The 15875-nt window shown below is 41.4% G+C and overlaps 3 protein-coding genes across 13 annotated transcripts in view; all 3 read left to right on the top strand.

Annotated features, from left to right (window-relative positions):
- Positions 1 to 15875, top strand: part of LOC113577152 (protocadherin alpha-C2-like) — a 173606-nt gene that overhangs the window by 81585 nt on the left and 76146 nt on the right. The gene's annotated exons all lie outside the window — the stretch shown is intronic.
- The window catches only part of LOC113575558 (protein dachsous-like), a 35277-nt gene continuing 25365 nt past the window's right edge, over positions 5964 to 15875 (top strand). The window contains exon 1 of the mRNA XM_035522515.1: positions 5964 to 8410. Coding sequence (XP_035378408.1) covers positions 6240 to 8410 — 2171 coding nt within the window. The 5' untranslated portion in view covers positions 5964 to 6239. The remainder of the gene's footprint in view (positions 8411 to 15875) is intronic.
- Positions 9791 to 15708, top strand: LOC113575565 (protocadherin Fat 3-like). Its single transcript, XM_035522614.1, has 2 exons — positions 9791 to 12226; positions 13324 to 15708. Exons 1-2 carry the CDS (start codon positions 9854 to 9856, stop codon positions 15706 to 15708), a joined length of 4758 nt encoding a protein of 1585 aa, XP_035378507.1. The 5' UTR covers positions 9791 to 9853.

Here is a 15875-nt window from a genome sequence, read left to right as displayed (position 1 = left end):
GTTAAGTGGCCCTCCAAAAATGCAGATTTACTGACCCTTTACAGTAGCCACTTCTCTCGAAATGATGCAGCAGACTTCCGCGTTTAACACATCGGGTTATTTTTGTAGCTGTCCCGGGACTGGATTGGTCAGCGTTGTGCTGCAGAGCGTATCCGGGGAAGAACAAGCTTCGGTGTGCCTCTTTTGTAGCTGACACGATAGGAGTGCCGTTGTCAGGTGATGACTAAAGAGTTTGCAGAGGAAATTGAGACGCAGGAAATTAAATAATAAAACCAAACTAAGGACAGTAATGGAGCATAAAGGTGTGGTGGGTGAAGAAAACATCACCTGCACTGTCAGCATGGACAGCATGTGTGTGAGATTCCTGCCTCTGTTCTTGCAAACTGGCTTCTGGCTCACATCCTGAGCACAGAGTTGGGAATAAATAATTAAGATGAAAAATTTAAATTTGCTGAGACGAATGTTTCTCAAGATGTAGTGTGTATGCTCTGTTAAAATAGCTGCATATGGAATTCTAGTCTCCTTTTAATTACAAATACATTAAAAGAAGGTGAAATGTGTTAAGCAGATTTATAAGATGTTAGAGCAGTTCTGCAGTAATATATCAAGTGCATAATAAAAAATCTATGGTGGATAAACAAGGTAGCAGTGTGAGATGTGTTGGATATGGATATCTTAAACTGTATGGGTTTCTCACACGGTGTGTATAAGTAGGTAGGACGATGCCATCAAAACTCCTCAAGGACCGTGTACGTCTGTCAGTAGCAGGGCCTCCCTCCCAGGGGCTCTCTTGTGTCCTGCCAAGGGTGAGAAACTTCATCCCAAAGATATATCAACAATGGGGAAATTATGGTATTATTCTTTCTGTAGAACGCAGTAGTTATCAAAGGTAGTGGACATCTCCAGTGATATTATAGATACATTTTAGTTTGATAGACTTAAATGTATGAGTTTGACTTGGCAGCAGGGAAAATACTTTTCATTGTGTGGCTGCTATGACAGTCTACATAGTTTAAGGTAAACAACCTATGAGTGTGTGAGAGCTTGTAATTATACCATGATGTAGTATATAGCAATATGACCTATAGATAACCTATAGTATGAGTCACACATACTTATACACTGGAGTTTGACTCTGAGTGTGTGTGTGTGCACGCGCGCATGTATCATTCTGGAGTTACTCAGTGCTCCTGAAAGGCAGAGCACACCGTAGCTTGTCTGAGGTTGATAATAATCAGACATAAGGGACAGAACTTTGTGTTGAATCTGAGTTATATGCAGTGACTAGTAACATTCAGAATACTCCAATAGGAAGGGAGAACTGTTCGTGCACTCATCCATGTAAAAGCTGGAGCTGACAGCATTTCTGTATGTTGATAACCAGGAATGTACAAACATGCAATGGTACTAAACTGTGGTAACATTTTTCATTTTAATTCCTTTAGTCGTGTTTCAACAGCCAGAAACCAGAAGCATCCAGCCAATAAATAATGCTACAACTAACTTGCCAACACTTCTGGAGCTAAATATTTTACATGAAAGAACAGTTTGGCAGAAGTAAACAAATATATGGTTCAGTGTCTATAAGACCTGACTTTGTGAAGGCCGTTGTTCGGTGTATACTTTAAGGAAAAGGGGTATATTACAACTGCCATATCGGGCCTATTGGTTATGAGCTCTATCTCTAGGACAGAGGAGGAGTTATCAGACATGCTACAAACATCCAAGATGAAAAATAAAAACAGATTTAGAAAAACAGCAGTAGAAAAACTGATATTAACATCCCTTTTAGATTGTGAAGGCATATGAAACGTAATTTGTTAAATTCAGAAGTATTTTTGGTGTTCACTGTCAGGTATCCAGCTGTGTCCAGCTGTCAGAATGAGCTGTTACCCAGCCAAGAGGCTTCCCAGCTGGGCATCACCTCTCCTTGGTGGAGGTGATGGGGCTCATACTCACAGTCTCTGTCTTTCTGCTCATGTAGCAGGGCACAGGCTAAACTATTCTCAAGGGTGTAGCTGCGGTTGTGTAGAAGTTTTTGAGGGGTGTGTGTGTGTGTGAGTGAGTGAGAGGTGGAGCAGTTTGTATTGTAGTGTGAGGTGGAGCTGTAGGTGTATTGTGGTGTGTGAGGAGAAGCTGTAGGTGTGTTGTAAGGTTTAAGGTGGAGCTTTAGGTGTATAGTGTGAAATGGGCATGAGACAGTCGCACAGGGAAAAATATTATTTTTAGCTAAAGGTAATGTGTAAAACTTTAAAACTGTTTAAAACTGCTCATCATAGACCTGTGTGGTTAGAAACCACATGGAGTAGATCTAAGAATCGCTGTGTAGATCAGCTGTTGGAGGCCAGGATTCACACTCTTACCCCAGATATGCTTCACTCTCAGAGCCTAAGTGGGCTCTCAGTCATAGCCCCCACCCACCGGAAGGGGGTTTCCATGGCAACTGGGAGGCTCTGTCAAACGGGAGAGGAGGATTCTGCTGCCTGCTGGCAACACCCCTCCCCCGTTACTCTCTCTCACTCTCTCACACACACACACACACACACACACACACACACACACACACACACACACACACACACACACACACACACACACACACACACACACACACAGATGACCCCTCTATTTACATTTTGAACAATGGCGTAATACTCTCTGGTTTAATTCACTTGCTGTGTGCACTGAATACTGTCTGTAATGCAAAAACCTACATGTCTCAGATATAATAAACACCAAATATCATATCCTTCATGTATCCTCACATTATTTGAGCAGCATGTTATTCCTTTATGTATTCTTTAAATGTATGTGTTTCTCCTAATCTCACACACATGCACACACATTCCTAAATTATTATATTTATGAACATGTATACTCTCTGCATCTGTGTCCTTCCACAGATTGGAGATTATAAAAAGGATATATGAATACGTCCACAGACAAACACCCTCAGATAACCCCCCCACACACACACACAAACACACACATCCCACCATCACATAACCTACTGCCACACCCTTAGCTCAGAAGTGATTTTAAACACCACACACACACATGCTATACAAGTACCCCCTCTGGTGTCTGTAGCTATCCTGTACATCCTCAAGAGTCACTTACACAGAAATACTGCCCCCCATACTGCATTTAAATAAGGAAATCAATGGAATAGAATAAAATATGTTCAGTCTGAATATTTTTGATGACACATTTAGTGCTCAGAGGGTTATTGTGCATCACAATTTTAGATTAAAAGACTAGATTAATAAAACTAGATTAATAAACCTGTTGGACCACTGATTTCAGAAACTATATGAATGTAAAAGAAACAACCCATTCTGTGCATGGTGTGTGGGTGTTTGTGTGTGTGTGTGTGTGTGTGTGCACGCGCGCATGTGTGTTTGTGTGTGTGCGTGTGTACAGAGGCCTCCACCCTGCAGTGCCTCACCCATTTCTACCAGTAAACATGAATTCTATGGCACCTACTGAACATTTCCACTCATGCATACTTATGTTTGTGTAAGCTTTATTAATGATCTCATATTACACTTAAACACACACACACACACACACACACACACACACACACACACACACACACACACACACACATCACTCCCACAGTCATATTACGCATACAAAGTGTTTATAGGTTGGTGCATGCTCTCGATTAGCCAGTACAGTCTCTTCTCTCTGCAGTGCAGATGTAGGACGACCCCTTCGGCATATTCACCGCAGTCGGAAGCACAGGCCTGAGTGCTTTTACAGTACTTTGCTCCATTTTCACAGAACACACGCTTGGGTTGTGAAAGCTGTGTGACGGTGCCAGAGAATCGCGTTTGTTTATAATTGGAGAGTTCCAATGTAGTCACATAGACTGAACCCGGAGTCTCTGTCTCTGCCACACACCATATGATCGTTTGAAATAGCTGCAGTTCTGCATGCGTGTGCCACACAACAGCACTTGTTTTAGACCTCAGAATAGTCGTCCTCTTCAGATGACCGATGGGCCAAAGCAGATACGTTATATTTAGAGCGAAACTAAACTTCACAGGAAGATGCCGTCCATCTCCAGGTGTGTTGCTCCCCGTTGCCGTGAGACGTTGACAGGTTTGGTTTAGGCCTGAGTGATGCTGAAGGTTAGACAAGCGAGGCATTCTCTGCACTACACTTTACCATGAGCAGTGAGCTCTGTCATTGATTTTACAACCTTTAGGTCTTGTAACCAAAGAATTCTGCAAGTACTTTCTAGTTCTTTGGTTAATTGAATGTATGTGAGGTGGTGCGCTGTATATGTGCTTGGTTCTTTATTACAGTGTAAATGACATACACATGCAATGTTACTCCTAAATACTGTGTTTGTGCCTTTCTGTGTGTAGATCACCTATACATACTATGAACTATGAAGTGTTTTTCTGAATTTGAGGATTTTGACAGCCTATTCACATCTCAGTGTGTGATATACGGTGTCTCTGTTTACCAATAATAGTACATGCTGTGACCCCCTGAACTTTGCCTGATGTTGTGTTACTAGGGAGAGGAATTTACAAAGAGGAGACTATGATTATTGATTTTTGCATTCATGTTCATGGTGAATGGAAATACATAATTTACATTTACATTGAAATACGTCAGAGGACTCAATCTCCCAAATTTGATCCTGGATTACGCTCAGATGAGAGAGTCTAAGATCTCTTCTTTTCTCTTTCTCCCTCCCCCACTCACTCTTTATCTCTCTCCCTCTGTCTCTCTCTCTCCCTCTCTCTCTCTCTCTCTCTCCCTCTCTCGCTCTGTCTCTCTCTCTCTCCCCCTGTCTCTCTCTCCCTCTCTCTCTCTCTCTCTCCCTCTCTCTCTCTCTCTCCCTCTCTCCCTCTCTCTCTCTCTCTCCCTCTCTCACTCTGTCTCTCTCTCTCACTCTCTCTCTCTCTCTCTCTCTCTGTCTCCCCGTCTCTTTCTTTATCTCTCTCACGCTTGCTCTCTCTCATGCTAACATAATATCCATGAAACACACATGTAGTGAGGCCAGTGCCTACTTTGATGAAACAGAGATGAACACACCCCAGTTCTACCAGTTCTGTCTTATTCGCTACCTCTCGCTGTTTCTCTCTCTCTCTCTCTCTCTGCCCTCGAAAATACAAAGTAACAAACCGATGAAGTGAGATTTATTTGTGGTAGGGGTAGAGTATCAAAGTTAAACCAAAATGCATGTATGAATCAATTTATGAATTTTAAGGATTTTTTATATACAGTACATGTATTTTTAGATAAAAAATGATTTTTTTGAGTAGATGAATGTTGTTTTAGTGAATTTTAGTACATTGCAGTGTCCTGTTAATAATTTTTTAATTATTAATGAATGATTAATCTATTTGTTTATTCATTATACATGGGTTAATAGTTAGGAATAATTTCCTTTGTCATAAGCATAATAGCAATAATAATAATAGTTTGTATCCAAATGTTTCTCAATGTAAACTAGAAGCAGTCTATTTCTAGAGTATTAAACTGTCCCTCTAAACAAAGAAATCTTATTTAGACAGCACACACTGAGCCTAGGGAGCTCTGTGTGGTTTCACCAGACTCAGCTGTGCATCAAACCACATAAGACCGACCTTCTACTCTGAGGACACATATAATCACGCTAATCTGTGTAGTGGATTTGTAGATGTAAAGACCTTATTGTAAAGTTGAGATTCAAATATACCGTTTATATCTATTTCAGTGTGAAATTGGTTTGTTTGTATTACATGTAGCAAGGACGGGGGTGGTAGAGAAACCCCGAGTGATGTAATGACGTAATTTAATATTAGGTCCGCTATGCGTCGCTCTTCTTCCACAAATTGCATTGGGTACATGCCCCTCCTTTCTGTATGGTCACACTGCGTTCTCCCTCTCGCTGATTTTACACCCTCTCTACTTTTATCCAGTTGGTCGACGGCATCGTGAAGGGGTTGCATCTCCCTTTACCCTGAAACGCTTGAATTCGCGAAGTACTGTGTGATACATTAGATTACTCCGCTGCTTTGGGCATCCTTTGGATGGACTACTTTGGATATTGTGAATTTATGGATGTACAGTGCCAAACGCTTGGGAATTACAGAGGGAAGAGCTGCGCTGGTCTCTTTTGTTTCACGTCATTGCTTAATACGAACTGCACGCTCACTTGGAGGTACGTCTAACTTTCATCCATGCTGGTATCCCTGGAATACTGCCTCAATATAGACTAGGATACAGCTACAATGTTGCTGCCTACACAGAAGCTTTTAATAGGTGGATTTGTATCCGTCTTGGCATCTTGTGTCTTGGAGACAGTGTCGGGGCAGATCGCGTATAGTATATCAGAGGAGGTGAAAATGGGAACAACAGTTGGTAATATAACCAAAGATATTAACCTCTCCTTAAAGGAATTGACCTCACGGGGATTCCGTATCGTGTCAGGTTCTAAAAAGCAGTACTTCAGAGTGAATACGGATACAGGCGCACTGCACGTGATTGAACGGATTGACCGAGAGGAGCTGTGTGCGGGCGACGCCTCTTGCTCCGTTAATCTAGAAGCCGTGGTCAGTAGTCCCTTACAGCTTTATCGGGTAAGAATAAATATTCTTGATGTTAACGATAATCCTCCGGTATTCCCCGTTAGTTCATCCTATCTAAATATCACTGAAATCACAGCGGCAGGTGCGCGATTCCCTTTGCAGAGCGCACACGATGCAGACATCGGAGTCAACTCTTTGAAAACATACAAGATCGGTTCCAATGAATACTTCACATTAGACATGCAGACACACAGCGACAAAACGATCTCTGCGGAACTAGTGCTTATAAAAGCACTGGACAGAGAGAAAACTCCCAGTGTTGACCTTTCAGTCACTGCTGTTGATGGAGGATCGCCTGCTAAGACAGGGACATTACTTATAAAAGTAAATGTTTTGGATATAAATGACAATGCGCCTATATTTAGCAAGTCATTATACAAAGTCTCCATAGCTGAACACAGTCCCATCGGGACCACAGTTACGAAACTGCAAGCAAGAGATTCCGATGAAGGTTTAAATGGAGAAATAGTATATTCTTTCATTAGTCACACGCCTCAAAATATCCTGGATAGTTTTGAAATTGACAGACAAACAGGAGAATTTAAAATAAGGGGAGATATTGATTATGAAGAAAACCATGGCTTTGAGATCCGTGTTCAGGCCACAGATAAGGGTACCGTGCCCATGTCGGGACACACCAAGCTTTTAGTAGAGGTACTGGATCTCAATGATAACCCCCCGCGCGTCACTGTAACATCACTTCTTAATCAAATCGAGGAGAACGCGGGGAAGGGGACGGTTGTTGCTTTAATGACAGTGTCGGATCCGGATTCCGGAAAAAACGGGGCTGTTAAATGTGACCTTGCAGGTTCCGGTCCTTTTAAATTGCAGTCGTCTTTCCAGAACTACTACTCACTGATCTTAGACGACGAACTTGACCGGGAAAGCGTTGCAGAGTATAACATTACAGTTTTAGCTGAAGATGAAGGAACCCCGTCCATGTCCAGTATAAAAACAATTAACGTCGTAGTAGCAGATGTAAATGACAATGTGCCCCACTTCCCCGCGAAAACAGAATATGCTTATTTACGAGAGAATAGTAATGCTGGTTCAGTGATATGTGCGTTGACAGCCTTAGACCCGGATATGGGTAATAATGCACTCATTACGTACTCTCTTTATGAATCTAGTATCAGTGGTACGCCAGTCTCCTCGCTGTTTACAATTCACTCGTTAACAGGTGAGATACAAAGCCTGCTGTCTTTTGACTATGAAGAAATGAAAGTGTATCAGTTTAAGGTTCAGGCCACAGACTCTGGCGTTCCTCCTCTGAACAGTAACGTGACTGTGAACCTTTTTATTCTGGATGAAAATGACAACAGTCCCGGGATTCTCGCGCCGTATTCTGAACACGGTTCCGTTAACACTGAGAATCTTCCATATTCCGCTGAAGTGGGTTATTTCGTCGCCAAAATCAGAGCTGTGGACGCCGATTCTGGATATAATGCGCTTCTTTCTTATCACATTTCTGAACCCAAAGGAAACAACTTATTCCGCATTGGAACCAGCAATGGGGAGATCAGGACTAAGAGGAGGATGAGTGACAATGACCTGAAAACACACCCCCTGGTCATTATGGTTTCTGATAACGGAGAGCCCTCACTGTCCGCGACTGTGTCTATTGATGTCGTGGTTGCTGAAAGCGGGAATGACATTCAACCAAAATTAAGACACGTGCCGATGAAGGAGGAGAGTTTCTCGGATTTAAATCTGTATTTGCTGATCGCTATTGTGTCGGTGTCAGTGATCTTTTTACTGAGCCTCATCAGTTTGATAGCTGTGAAATGCTACAGGACAGACGGCGGTTTCAGCAGGTACAGCGCCCCAGTGATCACCACCCACCCTGACGGGAGCTGGTCTTACTCCAAATCTACTCAGCAGTATGACGTTTGTTTTAGCTCCGACACTCTGAAGAGTGACGTAGTGGTTTTCCCTGCTCCGTTTCCGCCTGCGGATGCGGAACTGATAAGTATAAACGGAGAGACTTTCAACCGAACACAAACTCTTCCTAATAAGGAAAAGGTAGGGATTCAATTTTATATATTTCGAACGACTCAGCTCTTTGGTTTTGCACACATTAGTCTGATGTCTGATTCAGAATGTTAAGGATATTGTGCCTTATATTATGGCCACATTTTCCAAATGTACGGTAGTGTTAAGATGACCTTATATATGTGAGATACTGTTGGCTGTACCATTATCTTGGTGTTTCTTTTGGAAAACAATATAACATTTTTACATTTAAGATATATTTATAATTCTCAGTGTATTTCGTTTTAAATTTGATTATTTTACATAGCCTTCTAACTCCTTTGCCAGTTGTTTTATGTTCTTTGTCTCTTTTCTGCTCCAAAACCCTAACTATAGCAGATGTTGGGCTTATACTACAATTGAATTATTTTTACCATCTTGAGAGCACTGATTACTGTCCATGGTTCTGAAGTTATTTCACCTTTCCTCAAGGGGCACTTGAGCCCGCATTGCTTGACTAAATGTATTATTATTATTATTATTATTATTATTATTAGTGGTAGTAGTAGTAGTAGTAGTACTAGTATGTAAGTATTAATAATAAATAATAATAATAGGTTAGGTTTATATAGCTCTTTTATATAATAATAATAATAATAATAATATTGCTCTTTTTAGATACATTTCTCATGTAAATCACATAATTAAAAAATGCATTATGTGGAAATGTTTACATGGACAAATGTAAACAAATGCTGGTTTGATATACGACCGGTTTAAATATTTACAGAAAGCTTGAAATATTTCTTTGTTAAATCCTTGTACAATGGCGATGGACCATTTCTTAATAATGTACTAAAAACAGTCTGTGCCGTCCTTTGCATTCAAATATAGTGCTTATATGATATATTTGTTAAATTCAATATACTGTATGTTTGTCATTAGGAAAGATTATGCTCGCTAGTTTGAGTGAAGACATACAATATGTGAACGTTACATGGACCGGTATTAGTCTGTCGAAACAGGGACTGTACGCGACACGTAGAGTCGCTGTAGACCGTGAATGTGAGAACTCGCTTTTGCGTTCATAAGCTCCTCCTATTGTGGAGGCAGTAGAGGAGTGCAATGTGACTCCTTGCTTTGTTTGCTGAGGTACAGTAAAGTAGACATACACTGAGGGGCTTTGCTTCGTGTGAGATTCCTAATACAGCGAAAATGTGTGTTTAATTTTCTGAAACCCCCTTTAGGACTGCTTGAATATTATTCTTTCTTGGATTTTCTCCGCAATGGGCTCTGTTAGACGGAGAGAGATGCTTTGTATTCGATGTCTCGCGCTGTTGTCTTTACTGGAATGGTGCGCGTCGCACGTATCTTATTCCGTTTCAGAGGAGGTCGACAAAGGGACTTTAGTTGGAAATATCGCCAAGGACTTAAACATAAATGCGCATGAACTTGAGGCGAGAGGACTGCGCATTGTATCAGGACACACCAAAAGGTATTTTAATGTAAATTTCAAAACGGGAGCGCTCTTTGTTAATGAAAGGATAGACCGAGAGGAACTGTGTGGAAATACGGCCAAGTGCTCTATAAATACAGAAGCCATATTGGATAATCCTACGCATCTCCATAGAGTGGAAGTGAATGTTTTAGATATAAATGACAATGCGCCGACTTTCCTGGAAAAGTCTTATACTCTTAACATTTCCGAATTAGCATTTACCGGAGAAAAATTTCCGTTACCCGTAGCTCAGGATGCAGATTCGGCCGTTAATTCGGTAAAGAGCTACAAATTGAGCCCAAATGAACAATTCTCTCTAGATGTACAGAGCGGAGGAGAGCAGGGTACCATATCTGCGGAGTTAGTGCTACAGAAGACTTTAGACCGAGAGAAACTGCCCGAGATCCAGCTCACACTGACCGCAGTAGACGGAGGAAAACCTGCGCGATCCGGCATACTACATGTAGTGGTAAATGTTGAGGACGTTAATGACAACATACCGGCGTTTAGCGAAGCGCTTTACAAGGTGCGCGTCAGTGAAAACAGTCCTTTGGGAACTACTGTAATTAAACTGGTCGCTACAGATTTAGATGAGGGGGTTAATGGAGAGCTTGTATATACTTTGACAGCGGGCGGGGCGTCAAAGATCACGGATCTATTTGCCATAGACCCAATTATTGGAGAAATCACTATTAAAGGTAATTTGGATCATGAGGAAAATGCCGCATACGAAATCCGCGCGCAGGCTAGAGACAAAGGCACACCCTCCCGTAGAGCACACTGTAAAGTGCTTGTTGAGGTTATCGATGTTAATGATAACGCACCCGAAATCTCGGTGTCGTCTGTGACGAGTCCGCTAAAAGAGGACTCGGCTGTGGGAACAGTAGTGGCGTTGGTTACAGTGACGGATAAAGACAGCGGGGAAAATGGGAACGCTAAGGCGTATCTTTCAGATTCTATGCCCTTTAAACTGAAACCGTCATATAAAAATTACTATTCCCTAGTTGTTGCTGGTCTTTTAGACAGAGAACGCAGGTCTCATTATAATATTACTGTTACAGCTACAGATGAAGGAAACCCGCCTCTCTCTAGCACCACTACAATTATTGTACAAGTTTCTGACATTAATGACAATGCCCCGCGCTTTTCAGAACGCGCCATGAATGTTTATGTGAAAGAGAACAGTCAGATTGGAGCTGTTATTTATACAGTGTTTGCGTTTGATCCTGACGTAGATGAAAATTCAAGGATATCTTATTCATTATTACAAAGCTCTAGCCCAGTAAAATCCATGGTTAATATAAACTCTGACAGTGGAGATATACACAGTTTACAGTCTTTTAATTATGAAGAAATCAAAACGTTTCAGTTTAAAGTTCAGGCCACAGACTCTGGAGTTCCTCCTCTGAGCAGTAACGTGACTGTTAATGTTTTTGTCCTGGACGAAAATGACAACAGTCCAGTGGTTCTCGCGCCGTATTCTGAACATGGCTCCGTTAACACCGAGAACATTCCTTTCTCTGCTGACCCGGGCTACTTTGTGGCCAAGATCAGAGCTGTAGACGCCGATTCTGGATATAATGCGCTTCTTTCTTATCACATGTCTGAACCTAAAGGAAACAACTTATTCCGCATCGGAACCAGCAGTGGGGAGATCAGGACTAAGAGGAGGATGAGTGACAATGACCTGAAAACACACCCCCTGGTCATTATGGTTTCTGATAACGGAGAGCCCTCACTGTCAGCGACTGTGTCTATTGATGTCGTGGTTGCTGAAAGCGGGAGTGACATCCAAACAAAATTAAGACACGTTCCGATGAAGGAGGAGAGTTTCTCGGATTTAAATCTGTATTTGCTGATTGCCATTGTGTCGGTGTCAGTGATCTTTTTACTGAGCCTCATCAGTTTGATAGCTGTGAAATGCTACAGGACAGACGGCAGTTTCAGCAGGTACAGCGCCCCAGTGATCACGACCCACCCTGACGGGAGCTGGTCTTACTCCAAATCTACTCAGCAGTATGACGTGTGTTTTAGCTCCGACACACTGAAGAGTGACGTAGTGGTTTTCCCTGCTCCGTTTCCGCCTGCAGATGCGGAACTGATCAGTATTAATGGAGGGGACACTTTTAACAGAACACAAACACTCCCTAATAAAGAGAAGGTAAGGGTTCTGCTATGTATTATTGAAGCGATTTAGCTTTTTGAGTTGCATTCATGTCACCTTCCTTCTATTTTTGCTTTTGTTTGTCGGAAAAGTAGCGATGCTGTATTTTTGTACTTTGCTTTTTTTTTTTTTTTTTTTTTTTTTTTTTTTTTTTTTTTTTTAATAAAAAAAGTTCTCAATCAAAGCCAAAGACAGTTTTGGAGTACCTTGCCCTCGTTATTAATTTCTGTGCCAATCAACACCCCTAATTTAAGCTTTTAGCCACAGTTTCAGTTGTTTTTATTTTCAGTTTTCCTTGTTATAGTTGATATTGCAGTCGATCAGGAGTCGTCTGGATGTTTATACATCTTATATAAGTTCTTTGTTTGCCATAGTATGCGACCCGTGCTGTCCATGGTGCTGATTTACTGAGCACTGTAAGGTCTTTGAATCTGTTGTTCGTTTAAGTCTTTATTATTTAAACGTTCTTGATTTTAACTTTAAATGAAAAAGACGTATTTTTGAAAACATAAATGTTCTGTTAGATTTTTCCCTCGTCTACCAGGAAAAATCTATCTACTATTAAAATACTGTCAGGCAAGAATCGCAACCTTAATCGCAATTCACTGAATGAAAAGGCAAACATATCATGATGAATACATTTTGAAAGATGATGACTACTATGTGTGATATATATATATATATATATATATATATATATATATATATATATATATATATATATATATATATATCACATAGTAGTCATCATCTTTCAAAATATATATATATATATAATTTGTCCATAATCATCTATTTACACAAATGTGTGTGGACACCTCCTTGTTGCGCTTAAATTCGGCACGTGATGACGCTGTAGACTGTGGAGACGAGATATCTCGCTAAGATTCAAACTCCTCCCATTGTGTGGTCATAGAGCGAGGAGCGAGGGACTTCGTGCTTTGTTCGAGGGAGCAGAGAGGTGCACAAGTGACAACGGAGTAGATTTCTGTGAGATTTCGAACACTAGAGAGCTTATTGTGGATTTCTTAAATACTCGAGAGCAATGTTTGTTTATCATTCTTATTGAGCCGTCTTCTGGGACTGACGGACAGAGCGAGATGGGGTGGATTTGTTTAGTCGCGCTGTTTTGTTCCTTGGGCTTGTGCGCGGCGCAGATATTGTATTCTGTTTCGGAGGAAGTCGACAAGGGAACCTTTGTAGGAAATGTCGCAAAGGACTTAAATTTAAGCCCTCACGAAATTGAGTCTAGAGGACTGCAAATTGTATCTGGATACAACAAAAGGTATTTTGACGTGAATTCGAAAACGGGGGGCCTTTTTGTGAACGAGAGGTTAGACAGGGAAGAAATCTGTGGTAATTCAGCCAGATGCTCAGTAAGCATAGAAGCCATATTGAATCGTCCTATACATCTCCATAGAATAGAAGTGAATATTTTAGACATAAATGACAATGCACCGTTTTTTCACGAAATGTCATATAGTCTTAATATCACCGAATCTGCGTATACTGGAGAAAGATTTCCGTTACCAGTAGCGAACGATGCGGATTCAGGGAGTAACTCGGTAAAGAGCTACAAGCTGAGTCAGAATGAACACTTTTCCCTGGATGTGCAGAGCGGAGGAGAACAAAGTGTGTCCGCTGAGTTGGTCCTGCAGAAATCTTTAGATCGAGAGAAACAGTCTGTGATTCGCCTCACACTGACCGCAATAGATGGGGGTAAACCTCCCAGATCCAGTACGTTAAAGATATTTGTTAATATTATCGATGCAAATGACAATATACCATCATTCAGCAAACCGCTTTTTAAAGTTCGCGTTGCTGAGAATACTCCAGTGGGAACTACAATAATTACATTAAATGCAACCGATTTGGATGAAGGTATTAACGGAGAGCTCGTGTATTCGTTAACCGATCGAGCGAGTAGCTCAAAACTTTCAAAGGTATTCGCAATAGATTCATCTACGGGTGGAATCACTGTACAAAGCAACCTTGATTTTGAAGAAAATTCGGCATATGAAATCCGCGCACAAGCAAGCGACAAAGGCACGCCTCTTCGTAGCTCGCACTGTAAATTGCTCGTTGAAGTGATTGACGTAAATGACAATTCCCCAGAGGTCCTAGTGACGTCACTGATGAGTCCTGTAAAAGAGCATTCTGTTTCAGGAACTGTGGTCGCCTTAATTACAGTCACAGATAAAGACAGCGGTATGAATGGAGACACTAAGCTAAATATTTCAGATTCTGTGCCATTCAAGCTAAAGTCGTCCTATAGAAATTATTATTCCCTAGTTGTTGATGGTCTTTTAGACAGAGAACGCAGGTCTCATTATAATATTACTGTTACAGCTACAGATGAAGGAAACCCGCCTCTCTCTAGCACCACTACAATTATTGTACAAGTTTCTGACATTAATGACAATGCCCCGTGCTTTTCAGAACGCACCATGAATGTTTATGTGAAAGAGAACAGTCAGATTGGAGCTGTTATTTATACAGTGTCTGCGTTTGATCCTGACGTAGATGAAAATTCAAGGATATCTTATTCATTATTACAAAGCTCTAGCCCAGTAAAATCCATGGTTAATATAAACTCTGACAATGGAGATATCCACAGTTTACAGTCTTTTAATTATGAAGAAATCAAAACATTTCAGTTTAAAGTTCAGGCCACAGACTCTGGAGTTCCTCCTCTGAGCAGTAATGTGACTGTTAATGTTTTTGTCCTGGATGAAAATGACAACAGTCCAGTGGTTCTCGCGCCGTATTCTGAACACGGCTCCGTTAACACCGAGAACATTCCTTTCTCTGCTGACCCGGGCTACTTTGTGGCCAAGATCAGGGCTGTAGACGCCGATTCTGGATATAATGCGCTTCTTTCTTATCACATGTCTGAACCTAAAGGAAACAACTTATTCCGCATTGGAACCAGCAGTGGGGAGATCAGGACTAAGAGGAGAATGAGTGACAATGACCTGAAAACACACCCCCTGGTCATTATGGTTTCTGATAACGGAGAGCCCTCACTGTCAGCGACTGTGTCTATTGATGTCGTGGTTGCTGAAAGCGGGAATGACATTCAACCAAAATTAAGACACGTGCCGATGAAGGAGGAGAGTTTCTCGGATTTAAATCTGTATTTGCTGATCGCCATTGTGTCGGTGTCAGTGATCTTTTTACTGAGCCTCATCAGTTTAATAGCTGTGAAATGCTACAGGACAGACGGCAGTTTCAGCAGGTACAGCGCCCCAGTGATCACCACCCACCCTGACGGGAGCTGGTCTTACTCCAAATCTACTCAGCAGTATGACGTGTGTTTTAGCTCCGACACACTGAAGAGTGACGTAGTGGTTTTCCCTGCTCCGTTTCCGCCTGCAGATGCGGAACTGATCAGTATTAATGGAGGGGACACTTTTAACAGAACACAAACACTCCCTAATAAAGAGAAGGTAAGGGTTCTGCTGTATATTTTTATTTAGCATTTTGATTTGCTTTAATTTCACCTTCCTTCTATTTTGCTTTTGTTTGCCGTAAAAGTAGCAGTCCTGCATTTTTTGTAGCTGTCATGTATTTTTAAAGTCATAATCAGCTCTCAGTGAAAGCCAAAGGCAGTTGTGCGCTACCTTGCACTTATAATTAATTTATG

Source organism: Electrophorus electricus, chromosome 2 (genome assembly GCF_013358815.1).
Source record: "Electrophorus electricus isolate fEleEle1 chromosome 2, fEleEle1.pri, whole genome shotgun sequence".
In the NCBI taxonomy this organism is placed as follows: Eukaryota; Metazoa; Chordata; class Actinopteri; order Gymnotiformes; family Gymnotidae; genus Electrophorus; species Electrophorus electricus.
The sequence above is the reverse complement of the archived record's forward strand: the minus strand, read 5'-3'. Positions and strand labels throughout refer to the sequence as shown.

What these genes read in the sequence shown, in the direction of transcription:
- LOC113575565 (XM_035522614.1), top strand. Translation starts at nt 9,854, where the DNA reads ATGGGCTCTGTTAGACGGAGAGAGATGCTTTGTATTCGATGTCTCGCG. An exon ending in CACTCCCTAATAAAGAGAAG is followed by an intron (nt 12,227 to 13,323) that starts GTAAGGGTTCTG and finishes ACTGACGGACAG; the next exon opens with AGCGAGATGGGGTGGATTTG.